At 40.1% G+C, this 19,772-nt stretch overlaps 1 protein-coding gene across 4 annotated transcripts; it reads left to right on the forward strand.

Moving 5' to 3' along the window:
* Positions 1 to 196: 196 nt before the first annotated feature.
* Positions 197 to 15,964, forward strand: LOC141445582 (N-acetylgalactosaminyltransferase 6-like). Of its 4 annotated transcripts, none has more exons than XM_074111419.1 (14): positions 197 to 477; positions 1,859 to 1,937; positions 5,183 to 5,379; positions 5,768 to 5,819; positions 6,772 to 7,083; positions 7,491 to 7,679; positions 8,750 to 8,927; positions 9,798 to 9,915; positions 10,466 to 10,576; positions 12,356 to 12,514; positions 13,126 to 13,188; positions 14,159 to 14,286; positions 15,028 to 15,139; positions 15,582 to 15,964. In XM_074111419.1, the coding sequence occupies exons 2-14, from the start codon at positions 1,898 to 1,900 to the stop codon at positions 15,786 to 15,788; spliced, it is 1,866 nt and encodes a 621-aa protein (XP_073967520.1). In that variant the 5' UTR covers positions 197 to 477; positions 1,859 to 1,897; the 3' UTR covers positions 15,789 to 15,964. The 4 variants fall into 4 exon arrangements, with proteins under 4 accessions (XP_073967520.1, XP_073967522.1, XP_073967521.1 ...); XM_074111420.1 differs by lacking the exon at positions 197 to 477 and adding an exon at positions 725 to 765; XM_074111421.1 differs by lacking the exon at positions 1,859 to 1,937 and having other exon boundaries at positions 199 to 477.
* Positions 15,965 to 19,772: the final 3,808 nt, after the last annotated feature.

Raw genomic sequence — 19,772 nt, forward strand, 5'->3', positions numbered from 1 at the left:
TATATTGTTAAAGACCCAGTCTTTATTTATACCTATCAATTAAATTAATGAAAAATTCAATAAATACAGAAACTGTCAGAAACTTTTAGTTTGATGGCAGAATTAAATTGTCTTGGTTCCATTGCAGAATTATAAATAAAAAAAGTAAGCCGGCCAATTTAAATATACGATTTGTTCTGTGGTGATACGTTTTGGCTCTGTCGCACACACTGTCTAACCTGTATTAGTGTATCTTTTTCTTTTGTCAAGTGAGTGACTGACATAAACTGTATTATTTTTTATTTAGACGTATTCGTTGCCGGTTTTGTTTACGATTTATTGAGTAAAAAGAAAATGAAAATAAGAAAAGAAAATCTTATTTGAAACTGTGACTGTGAAAACAAGCTTTTAATTGCTTGTTACTGATTAAAGTAATGCCTTTATTATCGGTATTTCAAAATCCGTAATTCAAAATACTAAATATCTCAGTGAATCAAGGTATGTCTAATTCCGCATTATTTAGTTTTCCACGTTTATGCTGAAAATAACTTGGTTTAGCTTAATTATTAGGTAGGAATCTGAAGGTCCGCAAATGGTTTGTCGCTCTTACTCAGCTGTCATTTTATGTGTGGAATTTAAATAGTACAATACAAGAAAAGTAAATATTGGAAGTCAATACAGCTGAGTTTAATTATAGGTTTTTCAGCAGCATTCTGTAGTAATCAATTGCGCCGGTTTCTTGTTGTTTTAGTTGAAATATTTTATTCTATCTCAAGCCTATCTCAGGTAATGTAATAATCTTAATTTGCAGTGTTTTGTTAAAATATTTCTTACAAGTGTAGTGATTAGTTTATCTGAAAATCAACTTGTTATAATTGAATATAAAAAAATACACAACTATGTTTTATTAGTACCTATTATTCTACTAAATCATATCTTTGGAAATGGTTAGCAATTATCAATTTCTTTTGGTACAAGTAAAGTTTTAATTTTTGTTTTAATAAAACATTAGTATGAAGTATGATGATTCTAGTGTAATAAAGAAGTAAACTGTTTTTTTTAAATATAATTATGTAGGTAGGGCAAACCTCTAGAATTATTTGACTTAAATAATAATTCTAAATAATAATCTATAACTGGCCACATTCAAACCAGATGCTGTATTGTCTAACGTTTCTGACATTCGCAATAACAATCAAATGATAGTTTTTGTATGTGAAAACTGTCATTTGATTGTGACTGCAAGTGTCAGAAACGTTAGGCAATATGGCCTTTGGTCTTTTCAGCCCGGGGCACCTGCTATACTCTTGCACCACCTCCCAATTTTCAATGTCTCCTAGGTAGATAGTTGTCCTAGTTAGGTAGTTAATTAATAGGAAAACCATAAAATTAAATACAAAAGTCAGGAAGAAAACATTTTGTAAGAAACTACTGCGGGACTCACTCATATTAAACGGTTATTGTACTGTATTGTGTATTGTATTGCGTAGCCCTAAGGGCTACGAATTTGCCCGAAACATATTATGTTGAGCTAAACTCAATTTAAGACATGAGTTATCCAGTACAATATCATTCAATTGAGGTGATTAAATGAAATTATTATATTATTATTAGTATAGACTATTCTATCCCGGGAAAATGCAAAGTTCCTAATGGGAAGCAGACAAAACCATGGGAAAGGGCAACTTCATTCATGTATTTTTTATTTTACAGTCCCCTTCATTCTAAGAGGAGCCCTGTGCCCAGCAGTAGGGCATTTATTTTTAATAAAATAGAGTAACAAAAAAAGTTGCTATTGAATTTTTACCGTCCATTTCTTTGTAACATGCTGGTCATAGATTTTTTTTTAATTATCTCTAATAATTATTTATTACTACAGAGTCATTGGTCTTGGGATTGAAGAAACAAGCATATTTGCATGATTGCAAGGACAATGGATAGACAAATACTAATTCCATGTGAATATTAATCTTTAATAATACTTATTTACATGTACTGTATTATAATTAGTGTGCATTTAGCTGCTATATTGTATGCAAATGCAAAATATATGCACAAATATTGGCATGGTAAAAAAGTTAGACCCGGTCCAGACAGAGCGTTTTGCGCGCGACGGTACTCGCGCGTTCTCGAGGTACTCGAGCTACATCACAGAATAAATAATAGTACTATGTACAGAAGTTGCACTCCTTTGATCTTGAAGAAAGCCGCCGTTTTAATAGCCTACAGTGCTGCCTTTTATTCCAAACATACCTATGCCGCCAACTCGAGTGTAAGGGTTATCACTTTGTCAGAAAATTTAAATAAAACAATCCAACTAAACGTTTAGAAATATTATTTGTTAACCGACTTCAAAAAACTTCTTTTGGTAATGTAAAAAAAAAAAACTTTGAGTTCTCTCTTTCTTTCTTTTGTTTATTTAGACATCCGTCGACGCAACAGTTATGTTATTAGTATTACGATTTGCTATTGTTACAAACGGTGCAGTGCAGTGTACCTACTGATCTCACAAGCAATAGCACAGATATTTAGGTAAGGATCGAAACATTCAAAGCCAAAGCAAATGTCGCGTCGTGCGTGTGCTCGCAGGCGCGCGGCAGCCCCCACTGCTTAGACAATCTCAAGTTGTCGCGCGCTGTAGGTATGGACGAGTGACGGATGCCTGGCTACATACACCCCGTCCAGATGCTCTCGCGCGCTTCCATAACAAGAGCGTCTGGACAGGGTGTATGTAGCTCTAGTACCTCGGGAACGCGCACGTGTCTACGGGCGAGTGCCCTCGCGCGCAAAACGCTCCGTCTGGCCAGGCTCTTAGTATGTTGTGACTGCATTTGCGATTGATTGTTTTTATGCACATACCCTCCCGAGTCCCAGTATTTTTTTCTGGCCCAACCAGTGGCGGATTTGCAGTCTGGGCAGCCCTACCCCTCAGGCTATGTATTAAGTACCTATCACCCGCCCCTTTCTCAGCATTGTTATCATCATAGTGACTTTTTATGTCTCAATTCCCCGCCCCTAATCACGGCCGACTTTCACCTATTAGAGGCCCTGGGCACATTAGGATAATGGGCCCCCTCTCTATGACCATAATAAAGCACTATTTAGCTATCGGTTATCATTTGGTAAGGGAGTAGGGACTAGGGGGGCCCAATCCATCGCGGGGCCCTGGGCACGTGCCCTGTGTGCCCAGTGGGGAAGAGGGCCTGCCCCTAATATCTGGTCGCCCTACGCCCGGGCCTACTGGACCTTAGGGCAAATCCGACACTGGGCCCAAACTTGTCCCACCGCCGACGATGAGCGAGAAGCGAGTAGAACGAGTAACTAGAAACGAGTGGACGAGAAGCGAGTGTAGTTTTGTCGCTCGGCTGTAAGAGAGTGTTCGCGTGCGACGGGCGATTACTCGCTCCACTCGACTCGCTCGTGCGGGGCGGCCGCCAAGCTGACATCGCTGAGCGAGTATCTATAGCTCAGCGAGTTTTATAGCTCTTGTCGCTGCGACAAAAGATGAAAGAGCGAGTTCTCGCCGACAGTGTGAACAGCCAGCGATCAACTATTAATATATGTGTCTCTTTTACTCACACAGGATCTTATATCTTTTGTTCGTTTCTTGAGCGAGAAAATAGTCGATAGCCAATCGTTTCCTCGCTGGCGGTGAGACAAGTGCCTAAGTATAATTTTCAGTGTTGTCTCAGTAGAAATTAAAAAACACTGAAGCTTTATTTCTCTTTGACCATAAAGTATAGTTATCAGCACTCTTCAGTATGTGTGCCACGATAATAAGCTATGTAAATGCCTAACTGTGAATATTTGTCTGGAAATAGCGTGTGATAATACACGTCAAGCGTCAATTTACGAGGGGTAAGGTTTTCTTTATTGTTATAATTGTTTCTTTATTTCGAGTGCTAAGACTCCGATTACCACCATAGATAGGTACATATAGAAATAGAGTTGTCAGTCAAGGAAACCGATCACAGCGCCGTCAAGCGGGTATAGGTCTAACTATTTAATACGAATATATAACTTTGTCTATCTATACATTAGATTACGATCTTGCACTAACTGCTCAACCAGCTTTTTATCTGTTCAATGCGCGTTCTGCTAAGTAGGTAGGTAACCTATGTGCGGCGAGCACCTCGGATGCGTAATGAACAGAGAACGCGCTCGAAAGTTGTTTCCCCTATTTCGTCGCAGTACAGTCAAGGGCAAAGATATGGACACGGCCAAAGTTGCAAAAATATGTATACGCGACTCTATGCACTTAAAATTAAGGTCGTGTATACATATTTTTGCAACTTTGGCCGTGTCGATATCTTTGCCCTTGACTGTACAAGTAATGGAAAATTTCGTGTTTACTCTAATCGGTTCGAATCATCGGTGCCACAGAAATAGAAATTGTTACGATATTATTCAGTATTATTTAGTATGGAATTTTGCCGCCCCTAAAAGTGCCGCCCGGGGCGGGCCGCCCCCCTCGCCCCCACTACGCTACGCCACTGCAACACGCCACGCCAAGTCGTGCACCCGCACGATTTAGCGGAGACCCTTATATTGGTTCTGGCTCTATACTACGAAGTGCAAATATTTCGTATCTTGCTGTCCCGCTAACGCTAATGTTATTTAATACGAGAGTGAAATGGACGGTACGATACGAACTTCGATTTTCGAACTTCGTAGTAACCCCCCTGTAGTGTACCCTGTAGTGTTAGTGTAGTTGCACACATTCGTTTGCCTATCATATAATAGTAGATTGTACAACAAGAGCATAAAACGAACCATTTTACCTTTATCCGAGGCGTTCATATAGCCACCCGAGCCGGTACGGCGAGTAGGCGAGAGGCGGCCGGTACGGTGGATAGACACGTCGAGGGGAAAATGGGATTAATGCTAGAGTTTTACACTCTTCATTTCACTTCGATTGCGAAGAAATTAAGTAGCAACAGTGGAAACAATTGTTCACTTACTAGGTTGCTTTTATTTTTCATGCATTTAGTTTTATCGATTTATTTTGATTGGTTTTTAGTTGCATATAAATAAAAAATAAATATGAAAACTTTTTTGTTTGTGGCTGTTGACATCTGATTACCTTGATCTTAGACGAAGATTTTCCTTTATGCACTAGAGCATAAGAAGTCATTTTATGTCGCCTAGATCCAGCATAAATACCAACTTTACGAGCATGAGAAGTGAAACATTTTTTTTCCAGCGCGATACTGTCGCAGCATGCTGCCCCGCCAGTACCTACGGCTGCTGCGCGTACGCAACCTGCTCATAATGGTCTTGGGGCTCGAGTTGCTGTACGTCATCAAAACGTGGACGTCCAGCGCGCCGCCTGCCGTTTTACCGCACAAGAATGCCCTGACCAGCGACAACATTGCCTTATTTGTTCCTAAAAGTTTAAAGGTAAGTAATTCTATAAATGCGATGGTTTGTTTTTTTGGTTTATGAATGAAATTTAATATTTAAATGGGTCTCTGGAATGACAATACTGACTCGGGAATGGAATACTTTTTATACCGTTGTTTTGATGGGATACTAGTTTGTCCATCGCTAAGTCAAGAGAAATGTTTTTGGCACGGATGTTCTTCGACAAACTACGATGTAGGTAGTATTAAGTTTTTGGGAATCCCCACTACAGCTTTAGAAATTCAGTAAACTCCTGGAATTTCAACTGCCTACATTAATGATTCACGCGTGCAAAGCCCAAAATGTTAGTGCCAAATAATGATGGATGTTCCATTTATTAATTTATCGCCCTAGGTATGCAATACTATTTTTAATTTTGTTTCAGAAAATTGATTGGCATAACTACACCCTCATAGCGGAAGAAGAAAAACGTGTCGGTATGCATTATTATGGTTCTATATTTTCACTTCGTTTTTTTTTTAGTTCGTTTTCGCTTATCGTTTATTCCGAATGTGGGGCAGTCGTAATTTTAAAATTTGCGTGAAATAAGTTACTTAGCGATTTCACGTCGTAATTTTATTACCATATGATTAATTTATTCAAGCGCTCCTATGAATACGTTTCATGTAGAGTAGACAATTCATAAAAAAAAAAATTTTTTTTTGCTTTTTTTCCACTTGTGAGCTTGCATACTGACAACGAAATGAGGGCTAAAAGACAGGCGAATACGACACCTACGGGAAGAGACGAGTCTGTTTTATTCTAAAACCTGGCACGGCATGGACCGATGATTATGGATGATGAACAGGGAAGCTTAAAGTTCCATCTTACAGACTGGCTAAAACCAAAAAGTCGTTTCTGGGAAATTGCATATGTTTTTATAATAAAATTCTAAAAAATATTACAAAACAAACGGATACAAAATTCAGATCTATTGTCAAGAAGACATTAATATCTAAGGCGTATTATAAAGTTAATGATTATATCATGGACAGGGATATTTGGAAATAATTCCGATCCGCATTAGCGGTCCCTTCAAATAGCGAACCTATACTGTGTTAAAAATAAAGTTGTGTTAAATGCTTGTGATGTATAGATCACATTTAATAATATTGTAAATCTGTTTAAAAAAAATACCTTGTTGAGTTTCTTGCCGGATTCATCTCAACAGAGGGTTTTTCCGAACCGGTGGTAGATTTTTTTGACATTCATAAGTGCTTGTTATATATAGCCTAAATTGAATAAAGATATTTTGACTTTGACTTTGACTTTGATGTTTGTGCCAAACGATATTTCTTAAGTGTATTCTATCGCGCGTCCGCTAATGCAGAATTTACTTCCTTAACAACTTATTTTCCGCTCTAACTTAAACAACTATTATTTCAAAAGGAATCGGCGAGCATGGTAAGCCAGCAGTCTTACCGCCAGAAGACTCACAGTTAGAAGATGAACTTTACGCAGTGAACGGGTTCAACGGAGCTTTGAGCGACAAGATCGCCCTCAACCGCTCTGTACCCGACATAAGGCACCACTTGTGCCAGAAGCGGCTGTACATTGAATCCTTGCCTACTGTGAGCGTGGTCGTTCCCTTCCACAACGAGCATTGGAGCACGCTTCTTCGGACCGCTGTGAGCGTTATCGTGCGATCGCCGCCGGAGTTGTTGAAGGAGATTTGGCTGGTGGATGATGCTAGCACTAAAGGTTGGTATTCTATACATTGGCGTGCATTGAGCAGGGTAACAGGTTAGGCAGTGCCCACCCTGATGATGGGTGGCGGTGCAAAATGCGCTGCCTACCCTGAAATCAACCCAATGCACGTCTATCTGCTTTATTCCTACCTTAGAAAAGTTGAAATATTTCATTGCCATTTCAACGTTCAAAATCTTAAATACCGCTCAACCGATTTGACTGAAACATAGCTAAGAAGTAATGCAAGGAAATTGGCTTTCACGTAAAATCAAAATCGGTCCGTTGCCACAGACAGACAGACTTTCCCGGCCTCGGCAATAATGTACTAATACCACATGAACTAGTTACAGGTGTCTTATTGTTCATACGTCAAGAAGGAACGTCTACATTACGAGTAATATTGGTTTTTGTGTTTCCAGAATTCCTCAAGGACAAGCTAGAGCAGTATCTCTCGCGGCATTTGCCGAAAGTCCACGTGCTGCGTTTGGCGAACCGGAGCGGCCTGATCACGGCGCGGCTGGCCGGCGCGCGCGCCGCCACCGCCGACGTGCTCGTGTTTCTAGACTCGCATACTGAATGCAGCGTCAACTGGCTGCCTCCGCTGCTGGGTGAGTGAGTCCCTACCGTGCAAACAGAGTGCAGTGTCAACTGGCTGCCTCCGCTGCTGGGTGAGTGAGTCCCTACCGTGCAAACAGAGTGCAGTGTCAACTGGCTGCCTCCGCTGCTGGGTGAGTGAGTCCCTACCGTGCAAACAGAGTGCAGTGTCAACTGGCTGCCTCCGCTGCTGGGTGAGTGAGTCCCTACCGTGCAAACAGAGTGCAGTGTCAACTGGCTGCCTCCGCTGCTGGGTGAGTGAGTCCCTACCGTGCAAACAGAGTGCAGTGTCAACTGGCTGCCTCCGCTGCTGGGTGAGTGAGTCCCTACCGTGCAAACAGAGTGCAGTGTCAACTGGCTGCCTCCGCTGCTGGGTGAGTGAGTCCCTACCGTGCAAACAGAGTGCAGTGTCAACTGGCTGCCTCCGCTGCTGGGTGAGTGAGTCCCTACCGTGCAAACAGAGTGCAGTGTCAACTGGCTGCCTCCGCTGCTGGGTGAGTGAGTCCCTACCAGGTAAACGGAGTGCAGTGTCAACTGGCTGCCTCCGCTGCTGGGTGAGTGAGTCCCTACCGTGCAAACAGAGTGCAGTGTCAACTGGCTGCCTCCGCTGCTGGGTGAGTGAGTCCCTACCGTGCAAACAGAGTGCAGTGTCAACTGGCTGCCTCCGCTGCTGGGTGAGTGAGTCCCTACCGTGCAAACAGAGTGCAGTGTCAACTGGCTGCCTCCGCTGCTGGGTGAGTGAGTCCCTACCGTGCAAACAGAGTGCAGTGTCAACTGGCTGCCTCCGCTGCTGGGTGAGTGAATCCCTACCTTGCAAACAGAGTGCAGTGTCAACTGGCTGCCTCCGCTGCTGGGTGAGTGAGTCCCTACCGTGCAAACAGAGTGCAGTGTCAACTGGCTGCCTCCGCTGCTGGGTGAGTGAGTCCCTACCAGGTAAACGGAGTGCAGTGTCAACTGGCTGTGTCCGCTGCTGGGTGAGTGAGTCCCTACCGTGCAAACAGAGTGCAGTGTCAACTCCTGCCTGAGATGCAGAGAGTGCTGCATATACTCTTATATAATTAAGTGTAACTCTTCTTGGTTTCAGAGCCGATAGCCCTGGACTACCGCACGGTGGTCTGTCCGTTCATAGACGTGGTCGCCTACGACACGTTCGAGTACCGCGCCCAGGACGAGGGAGCGCGCGGCGCCTTCGATTGGGAGTTCTTCTACAAACGGCTCCCTATTCTACCGAAGGATCAAGCCAACATGCCTGAACCTTTTCCGTGAGTTTCCATTATGCAGTACATTGAAGTCACGGTGTTATGAGCTGGTCATATCGCATACAAAAACTGTCATTTGATTGCGATCGCAAGCGTCAGAAACGTTAGGCGATACGGCCAGAGATCAGTGATTATTACTTTACTGATCAGTCGCTTAATTATGACACGGTCAGTCTCTTTGTAAATAGTAGTCAGTCGCGATATTGTGGGCTGATTAGTCGTGTATTCCGTGCAAGTTAATCTCTGCAGCCCTATAACTTGATGTTTGATCAGTCGCCCAATCATGATATGATCACTCTTAGTAAGTAAATATCAGTATTGTTTCCCCCAAGGGTTATCTGTTCTTCGATTGTTGTTCTTGTGTTTTGAACCTTACGTAGTATCCTACTTAATATTATAAATGCGAAAGTTTGTAAGTGAGTATGTTTGTTACTCATTCACGCTGAAACGGCTGGACGAATTTGGATGAAATTTGGTATGTAGATCTGTAATAAAACATAGGCTACTTTTTATTTCGATATTCCCACTTGATAGGGATACAATCTCGAAACAACAACCGCTGGGCTTAGTCATGAAATTTGACATGATTGTTTTTAATGTATCATCAATATGATTATGATTGGTTTTTTGGAGTCTTTTTGGTCTCTTTTTCTGGTTTTTTTTTTAAATATCAATATGATTGTTTGCGTCCATGTCTCAGTTTGTATTTTCGATATCAATATGATTGTTTTTAATGAAAACTACGATTAAATTTTCGGGAATTCCCACGGGAAGTTAAAAAAATCCCAAAATTTCGGATCTAATGATTTAAACCGCGGATAAACACTAGTTCATTATATAATCTGTGACATTGGCACGTGTTATCTGTGGCAGGAGCCCGGTGATGGCGGGCGGGCTGTTCGCGATATCGCGCGCGTGGTTCTGGCAGCTCGGCGGCTACGACCCCGGCCTCGACATCTGGGGCGGCGAGCAGTACGAGCTCAGCTTTAAGGTACCACCACCACCACCACCACCACGCCGCCTCACCTGGACGCCTTGGCAACGCCGCCGACGCAAACTATACACCTGTATTCCCAAATGGGGTAGGCAGAGCACACGAAACGTTACCGCTTCGGAGCCACTTTTAGCAATTTTAGGTTTTAAGTTTTGAAAAAACGGTACAGTAGTGACAGGTTGCTAGCCTGTCCCCTACGGTATACCTTAACCTATATCCTTTGTCGCCTCTTACGACGTTCACGGAAGAAATGGAGAGGTGTAATTCTAACCCGACACCACACGGGATAATAGTGTCCAAATGTTGTTTAAACCTGAAGTACAACTGTAATATGAACTTTTCTTCTACAAAACAGTTTCAACCATCTGTTGGTGAAATTAATATTTACATTAAATTATTTATTTATATTATGTAGATAGATACATACTTAAATGCATATTAAACACCCAACATACGAGAACAAACAGTCGTATTTTCATACAAATAGATAAAATCACAACTAGTTCATAATATGAGTATTTAGAACGGTGTTGGTTTGTCTGTGTAGATCTGGCAGTGTGGAGGGCGCATGGTGGACGCGCCGTGCTCGCGCGTCGGACACATCTATCGCAAGTTCGCGCCGTTCCCCAACCCTAACCACGGGGACTTCGTCGGCAAGGTAGGTTAGGTAGATATGTAAATAAATAAGACTGTACCGTACCTACCCAACGGTGCCAACGTCCGTCCGTCACAGAGCTTTATCTCTTAAGCCGTAAAAGTTAGACATTTGAAATTTTCACAGATTATGTATTACTGTGGCCGCTATAACAACAAATACTAAAAATAAAATAAAGTTACAAATTAAAGGGGGCTGTCATACAAGAAACGTGTTTTTTTTTTCAGCCTTTTTTGGTTGCTAGGCGTTGTTTTGTTAGCCGTTGCTAGACGGCCAAGGTTGTCACCTAGCAACGGCCCTATGCCGTTTGAATGTTTACCTTCAAGTTTGCGATTTAAATGATGTTTTATAAAAGCTTCGACGTTTGGTGCACTGCATCGAGTTTGGACTCGTTTGTTTCGTCTTGATGAGTACTTTGGTAACCAGGGGCATAAAGTACAGTCAGCAAAAAAAGTTATACTAGAAAGAAATAAGAAAAACTTTTAATGAACTGTTTACGGAACCCTTCATGTACGAGTTGATGACACTGTAATACCGCATAACCCACACTAGCATTTTTTTTCAGGAGAGCGTTAAAATCTATAATCTATCTTTGTATTTATATATACTAGCCGCGAAGTCTCAAATTTGCTATTTTTAACCCCCGACGCAAAAAGAGGGGTGTTATAAGTTTCACCACTATGTCTGTCTGTGGCAAACGGTTGAACCGATTTGAATGCGGTTTTTTTTAGACATGGTTTTAGACAAAAAACGGTTCAGCCGCTTTTGAGATATTGAACTTTGAAGTGACAATGTCGGGGGTTTCCAACTTTTTGTTGATTAGGTTATTGTAGGTTATGCGGCATAAGCCATTGCTGGTTACGGCCCTTGCAGTATCATCGACGATATTAAAAAGTTCCAAAAACTGAATCAACAAAAAACAACCAGCCAATGGGGATTGTCTATACCAATGTTTTTTTATTTGTTTCTATAGAAAGGTGAAATACGAAATTAATTTCGATATTTTTTCAAACAAATCAATACTTTTCTTTAAATTAACTATTGAAACTATTTTGGTTGATGGCGTCTGAGTTTAATCTAGTTCTGCCACACCAATGCTGTCTCATAAATTAGATCTGTATGCGTATGTCGAGGACCAGCATTATTTCATTTTTTATCCGTAGTGAAGTGGTAAACTGTCACCAGCTAGTGTCAATGTTCGTTGCAAAACAAAAATAACACTCAGGGATGACACTTACTGCCACTGACAATGTGTCATGTGTCAAATTGCGGGTCCAAATCGAATTACGTAGTATCCATGCGTAAATTGTGAAGAATTCTAATACTCATAGGATGAAGTACAGCTTGGACCGTCTACGTCATAGTTTTCCAAGTCAAATGAAGGCCAGTGCTTATTTTTTTGGTAATAAATTCAATTACAGTGTATTAAAATGAAATAATTACAGCAAACGATGTAAAAAGCATTTATCCCGAAATGCTATGATTTAATATACATTGGAAAAAATTGACAACCCCAATCGTCCCATAGTCTCATAGCCTAATAGTAGATTGTACAACAAGAGCATAAAACGATCCATTTTACCCGAGACGTTCATATAGCCACCCGAGCCGGTAGTGAAAAGCAGAGTGTAAAACTCGAGCATTAAACCCATTTTCCCCTCGACGTGTCTATCCACCCTCGCCGTACCGGCTCGGGTGGCTATATAAACGCCTCGGGTGAAATGACTCGTTTTATGCTCTTGTTGTACAATCTACTATTTTTCTATATTTTTCTGTTCGCAGAACTACAGGCGCGTAGCTGAAGTGTGGATGGATGAATATTCGCAATATCTGTACAACCGCCGGCCCCACTACCTCGACATACCAACCGGGGACATCTCCGAACAGAAAGCGCTTCGGGAGAAATTGAAGTGCAAGCCTTTCCGATGGTTCCTCACTCAGGTACAGTGGGGGTAGGAAAACCTTCGTCAGTTATTAAATTGATTCCTTTACAAAGTCATAGACTCTTAGTACGTTTTGAAACCAAAGTACTAAGTAGACAAGTGCATATCAAATTATACTTACTTGGCATGATAACAAGGGTCAAAATAGTATACACCTCTAACATTAGTTTCATATCAATACAAAACCTTTTTAATAAACAACTTCGTAAAAGTTTCAATCAAATAATGTTCTATTTAATTGTCAGTGTTTGTCAGTGCCAAGGTGTGTGCAATAAAAGCGAAAAAGACGTCGATCGGGTCGGCCGAACGCGAAACGACGTCGTTTTCCGTCGTTACCGATGGGAAGACATCTTTTTCGCTCTTATCGCGTGGACACAAAACGTTTTTTTCGTTGGCTTAAGCCGATTCCGCGTCGGATGTGTGGAGACCCTGATAACTAGGGGTTGCAAATATTGTAAATACCCTCCTTACAAGGGACCATATTTGACCCACTTTCCGCTTTACGGGTATTTTTGTAACATCGTGTAGGAAAAAAACATGTTGATGTTGATTTTAAATAGTATATTTTGACGCTTGTTTGTAACGATTGGTGTTTTAATTACTTTGCAGGTAGCGTTCGATCTCACAGCGAAGTATCCGCCAGTAGAGCCCGAACCATATGCGGAAGGCCGGGTATGTTTCAACGTTATCCTATGTCAGGGTTACCCAGCCTTAAATAATATTTTCATGCCCCCCCTTAAGTTAAGTTTGGAACAGTTAATTTACCTACAAGAAGAACAAGGGTCACCGACATAGCCAAGCGAATCAGCGCGTTGAAGTGGCAATGGGCGGGCCATATAGCACGGAGAGCGGATGGCCGTTGGCGTGAAAAGTTCTCGAGTGGAGGCCGCGGATCGGCAAGCGCAGCGTAGGACGTCCACCAGCAAGATGGACGGATGACCTGGTTAAAGCCGCGGGTTCACGGTGGATGCAGGCCGCTGCCAACCGAAGCAACTGGAGGTCTGTGGGGGAGGCCTATGTCCAACAGTGGACGTCCTACGGCTGAGATGATGATAATGATGATGATGAATTTACCTACGCTACCTAGTTTTTTTTTTCGGAAATGTAAACGTACCTATTACGCCTCCCCTGACATTTCTCTACGCCCCCCTGTTTGGGAAGTCCTGTCCTATGTCATTAAATGCCATTTTATAAAATGCACTGCATAGATTTGGTTAGTTGAGTAGGTATTCTGAAAAAGGTCTTTTGTTACATAAATATAATTTAGATTTTAAAAGAGGGACGGGAAAAATAGCTCTGAGGTAGCAAGGAGTTGCAGGGTTAAAGAGAATGCCGTACTGAGAATGTGAGAGTTTCGGCAAAAGCGGATTGGGAGCCATTTTGGGCTTGTTGTGTTGATATTATGACTCATTTATTGTGCAATGGCGGCGTCGGGTAGGTTGGCACCCCGGCCGGGCGGCTTTGTATGTAAGTAGCTATTTGCAAGAGTCTTTATTGATATGTCTTTAAAGAGGAGATTTTGTGCACCTTCTTTGCATGTCGTTGTTACCCCTTGGTGCTTGGCACCCGGGGCGGACCGCCCCCTTCGCCCCCCTTTACGCCGCCATTGCTATTGTGTATTGTTTATTTATTCCTTGTTTAGATAAGGCCGATGTCCGACCAGCAGCTATGCGTGGACGCGCGCGCTGATGGTCCAAGCGCCGCGTTGCAACTCGCGCCGTGCGGCGGGAGCGACCAACACTTCGTCTTCACCTACCATAAGGACATCAAGTGAGATAGACTTTTCTTAACCTCCGGGGTGAAAAAAGAGGTGTTATAATTTTGACATCAATGTCTGTCTGTGGTAGCTCTTAAACGAACGGATCGATTTCGATGAGGTTTTTTTACTTGAAAGCCAGTTTGATTGTGGTGCTTCTTAGCTACGTTTTATTAAAATTGATTCAGCCGTTTTTGAGATATTGAAGTTTGAAATGACAATGTCGGGGGTTTCTCAAGTTTTTGCTCGCGATTTCGTCTGCTAAGTGTTTGTCTATCGGTATTCCGTCTTAAATTATGCCCACACAGAATTTCATCCATAGTTCTAAAAAATTTAGGGGCTGTTTCACCATCCATTGATTAGTGTTAACTGACGGTTAAATGTGATGCCGTCTCCGTCTATTCGAACAAAACAAATACAGACGGCATCACATTTAACCGTCAGTTTACACTAATCAATGGATGGTGAAACAGCCCCTTAAACTTGTAGCGTCCTACAACTTTACATTTTCCCGAGATGAAAAGAAGCCTATAATTTATCTGGGAATTCTCAACTTCCTAGATTTTAATGCCAATAAAAAAAAAAAAAGGATACTTTTTTCAGAAGCTCATCATATTTTTAAGGCTTTTTCGCTTGACATCTCGCTTAACCTAAATTTAGCTACGATCCAAACATACTTAACGAGTACCCTGGCAGCCCCGTTTCAAATTTACGACCTGTATTAGGTGATTATGACAATGATGATCCTTCTGCAGATGTAAAACGAAGAACTCGTGCTGGGACCTGCCGGAGTCTGCCGCTAAGAGTCCAGTGCTGCTGTTCAACTGCCACCTCGGCGGCGGCAACCAGGAGTGGCGGTATGACCAGGTGAGGGAGGTAGAATCTGGTTGTGGTAGGTAACCCTTAAAATCATAGTGAAAGAGCTTTTGTTAAAAAAAACATTTTTTAATACAAGGTTTTTTACTGACTGTACTTGCATTGTCATCTATACCGTAAATAATTTCAAGTCGGTACTATTAACCATTGAGGAGTTTCCTCCTGCGGATACGATCGGATATTTACATTAGTATGTCAAATTTCAAGTCAGTCGGACTAATGGAAGTGGGAAAATTTGACCCAAACAAACAAATATATAAATAAAGAAATAAATAAACAAACAAAGCAAGCTAAATAAAAGCTTGTAATAAAAGCGCACCAATACGCGAAACAACTGAACATACTCAAAAAATGTTTCGGAGCACCATTTCCATAAATTCGTAACTCAATAAACTTATAATAATTTCCATCATATTTATTATTTATCTTGTAGAAAACTCACCAAGTAAGAAAGAGTGCGACGGTCTGTCTCGACTGGGACGTTCCATCGCGCGCTCTGTTCGTGCAGTCGTGCAACCAACAGTCGGAAACGCAGCGATGGACGGTCGACACCGTGCGGGCACACAGGATGGCCAAGTGGGACGACGCGCGGTTAAGGGTCACTGGTCCCGAGGAATACAAGCAATATTATGAGAATTAAATTCTAGTTTTGTTCCGCGTACCTTGATTTTGACGAAGCTCGAAGCTGGTCGTCTCGTGATCATGGCGCATACAACTGTGCCGAAATATCGAGCTTCGTTAAAATCAAGGTACGCGTAACAAAACTTGAATTTAATTCATAAAATAGTAACGACCGCGATAGTCTAAAATATTGTGTATAATTATTAATTATATTTTGTAATAAGAAAGAGTGCGAACTGGGACGTTCCATCCAACAAACAGTTGGACGGTCGACACCGTGCGGGCACACAGAATGGCCAAGTGGGACGACGCGCGGTTAAGGGTCACTGGTCCCGAGGAATACAAGCTAGGAAGTGAAATAAGTTTGTTTCAGTAGTAACGACCGCGATAGTCTAAAATATTGTGTATAATGAGGAAGTGATTAATATTTTGAGGGATATGTTCCAGGAGTTGGTTTTGCGCGCGCTCGGTGGTTCGTTTTGGTTTTTAGGCCGAAGTGTGTACAATAAGTCAATTCATATTTAATTAAATAAATCCGAATAACTCACGTGTTAAATCGAGTTTAGTCGTGTTTTACGACACCCGCGGGAAAAGTTACGCTATTCTAAAACCGCGCTCGGCACGCCACAAAAGTACAATAGTTGTTTGTGTTAGTTTCTGCGTGATTTGGTCGTATCCCTTAGAGATTTCTTCAAATATCTGCTTTGGCCATTTCCAGGCGTCACATACATATTTCGCTTCGAAACCATTGGTGGTGAAATTAGTATGACACGATATTGAACGTTGTACACTCGTTATACTTTGGAGCTACTAGGACTAAAAGACAGTAATAATAGACAAAGATAACCCTATTGGTTATCTATCGTTTGCCCGCATTTCATATGCCATAATGTATCGTTTTCCATAATTTTGATTTGCCATAAAGTAATTTATTTCTGAAATAGTATTTTCTTCAGAGTTCATATTAAACTAACCTAAGGTTAAGCTAACCTACTGCATTCTATAAGATGTCATTTAAATATGTATACACGGTCTTAATGTTAAGTGCATAAAGTCGTGTATACATATTTTTGTAACTTTGGCCGTGTCGATATCTTTGCCTTTGACTGTAAGTGAAGTAATTTGAACTCTATTTTTGTATTTTGCTTACTTTATAATTGGCGCATTTAAAAATAAGCACATTTTTGTGATCATTCCTAAGCGCTTTTTTACGTGCGATAGATTTTTCTTATTGTTAAGTATGCCTGTTGCACGTAATAAAAAAGTATAATAATAATAACTATGTTAGACAGGTATATATATCATCTGCCTAGGTTTTGTACTTTTGTGATGTTACACGCGTAAATAGACTTGATTTGCGGCAAGGATGCTGAAGTCGTCTTTTTTTATACACCGTGTTATTTTTGACATTCGTTAAATTTAAGGGGACAATCTACAGCTCTAATGAAGTAAATTGTTTAAAAGATAGTAAAGATAATAATTAATTATTAGCAGTAAAACAGCGTAAAGGTCCTTAATTGATGATTTTTTTAAAGTCCATAACTAATCCGTGTTTAATTCACACATTTTAGCAAGAGAAAGGTAAATATTTTTTTTTTGATACCTCTCTTATGTGTCACGTCAATGTCACTAGTCAAGTGTGTTTATTTTACAATTTAACAATTAACAATGAATGTGAAGCTGTTATATGCAAGAAAAAAAAAAGATTTTAATTAAAAAAAATATATATTTGGCGAAAAAGTTAATTACCAGGTAGTTCATATCAAGGACCTGAGTCGTCTGCCGAAGTTAACGGATATAAAAAAAAACACAGTGTATAAATGAGTACCATTTTGTTTTGTTATTTTTATATTGTTTTATTAACGTTTTGAGATTTATTTTATTTAGCCATTACATCTAGTTGTTTGTTTGTCCAATAATAAAAAAGTAACGATAGAACTATACTGTAATAATAATGTTCTTAGAAATTGCTATAATAACATTTTGTATTTGTAATAGACAATGGATTTTTTCCAACAATAATAATGATAAAAAAGTATATAATATATAATAAGCAATTCAATGGTGTGTGTGAAGTTCCCAATCTGGATTGGGCACGCGTGGGAACTACGGCCCAAGCCCACTTATTCTGAGAGGAGGCCTGTGCCCAGCAGTGGGACGTTGATAGGCTGGGATGGTGAATAATGATAAGACCACTTGCTCGTTTACCATCCAGTCTAATAAAAAAAAACTGTTTTAGTACGAGTACGTATAATAATGTGTTTTGTTTAAACATTGTTAAATATATGAAAATTTTATTACGTGTGATAGTTAGGTAATTTTTTCAGTTATGTATGATATTCGTAAAAGGTACTGAAAATTGCAGTTTTCATTTTTTTAAGACATGTAAATTACTACAGGAATCGAAAGAGTTTTGCCTCCTGAACATGGGAAAATATTTATTATAATTTATTTCTCCATATTTAAAAAAAATATTAAAATTGAAAAAATATATCTGAATTTGCACTACCACAGAATAGATGTTTCCTTTGCCTTTTTTTACCAAAAATTGTAATAAATATAATCGTAGCGAAATTATAAAAATATCAGCGTCTTTCTCCTTCCAAACAGAATACAGAGAACGAATCAAATTATAGTCTTAGAAATATGAAATCTTGTCAATTTACTGGGTGTATAATTTCTAAGTATGACATCATTCAGAATACATATGTTTAGATTTTATTTGGTGACTAATATTATCTTTGTACGGCAAGGACTTTTTCAAAGGAAGTCATTACGATGTTCCTTGTTAATTAATGCGATGGCACTATGACGTTTACTGTGAAATGGTTCCAGAGTGGCTCATGAATTAGTCCTTGACCATACTCGTATCTACCTAGTCCAAAATGTTTTGTTGCATTTTATAAGTCGACGTCTCTGCTATTAGTTAATAAATAGTGAATTTTTAATAGGATTTTTTAAGGTGTTGGAGTCCACTTCTGAATTACTTTGATTATTAGGTACTTGAAGTGATTCCTAAAATAACAATCCAAGTATGGAAGCTTGGGATGTTTAGTCAATGTATTACCCTTAAAAAGGTAGAGGCAATTTAGCGACCACGTGCATTGACTTGGAAATTCAACCTTATTGTATTAGTTATAAGTTACAATATCCATTGTAATTATTGAAAATACTACTAGCTTTAAAAATATCCTTTGTCAGGTTTGTATACGATAGCTGCTTTTGATTCTGTGGTAGTATGCTCCTATAAATAGGGCCTTACAAATTATGAACATTTTTCAAAGCTCTGCCATTCGCAACATTTTGTGGATCCATTTTTATTGTATACTAGCTATTGCCCGCGATTACATCCTATTCTCAGACCTACCGAATATACACAATTTTTTTTTATAAAAATCGGTCAAGCCGTTTCGAAGGAGTTTGGTCACAAACATTTTTGACCCGAGAATTTTATATTAGATGGATATCATTTATATTCAGTACAAGTTGTTGCCCGCAACTTTGTCTGCATCCTGCAGGAACTAATTTTTCCTAGGTATAAAGTAGGCTTCGTTTATCTGGGATAGTACACTAGTGTAATCATATTTATGAACTACGTAAAATTTCTGTCGCTTGTGAGTTAAGAGCCATAAAGTCTGCCAGGTGAGTCTTGAGGCAAAAGATTGGCAGAAAAATAAAAAAAAATTGAGTTAGCAACACAAATATCTGTCACAAATACGCAACAGGGGGCACTCACATGTGCGCAAACATTCGTACACTGTAAAAATGTTTGCACGCAAACAATAGTTATAATTATAGTTGTTGTCAAAGATTCGAAGTTCATGCGCTTTGATGTATGTCAAACGCCGATTATAAAACGTTTTAAATAAAAATGTCACGTCACAATTACATTAAAATTTGTACAATATTTTATGGCTCGCGTATCCCTGCGAATGTGAATTCCCAAGTTTACATTTGTCACAATTCAATTTTGATTTACGTGGTTGCTAGCTGAATCGATTTT

Source organism: Choristoneura fumiferana, chromosome 2 (genome assembly GCF_025370935.1).
Source record: "Choristoneura fumiferana chromosome 2, NRCan_CFum_1, whole genome shotgun sequence".
Classification (NCBI taxonomy): Eukaryota; Metazoa; Arthropoda; class Insecta; order Lepidoptera; family Tortricidae; genus Choristoneura; species Choristoneura fumiferana.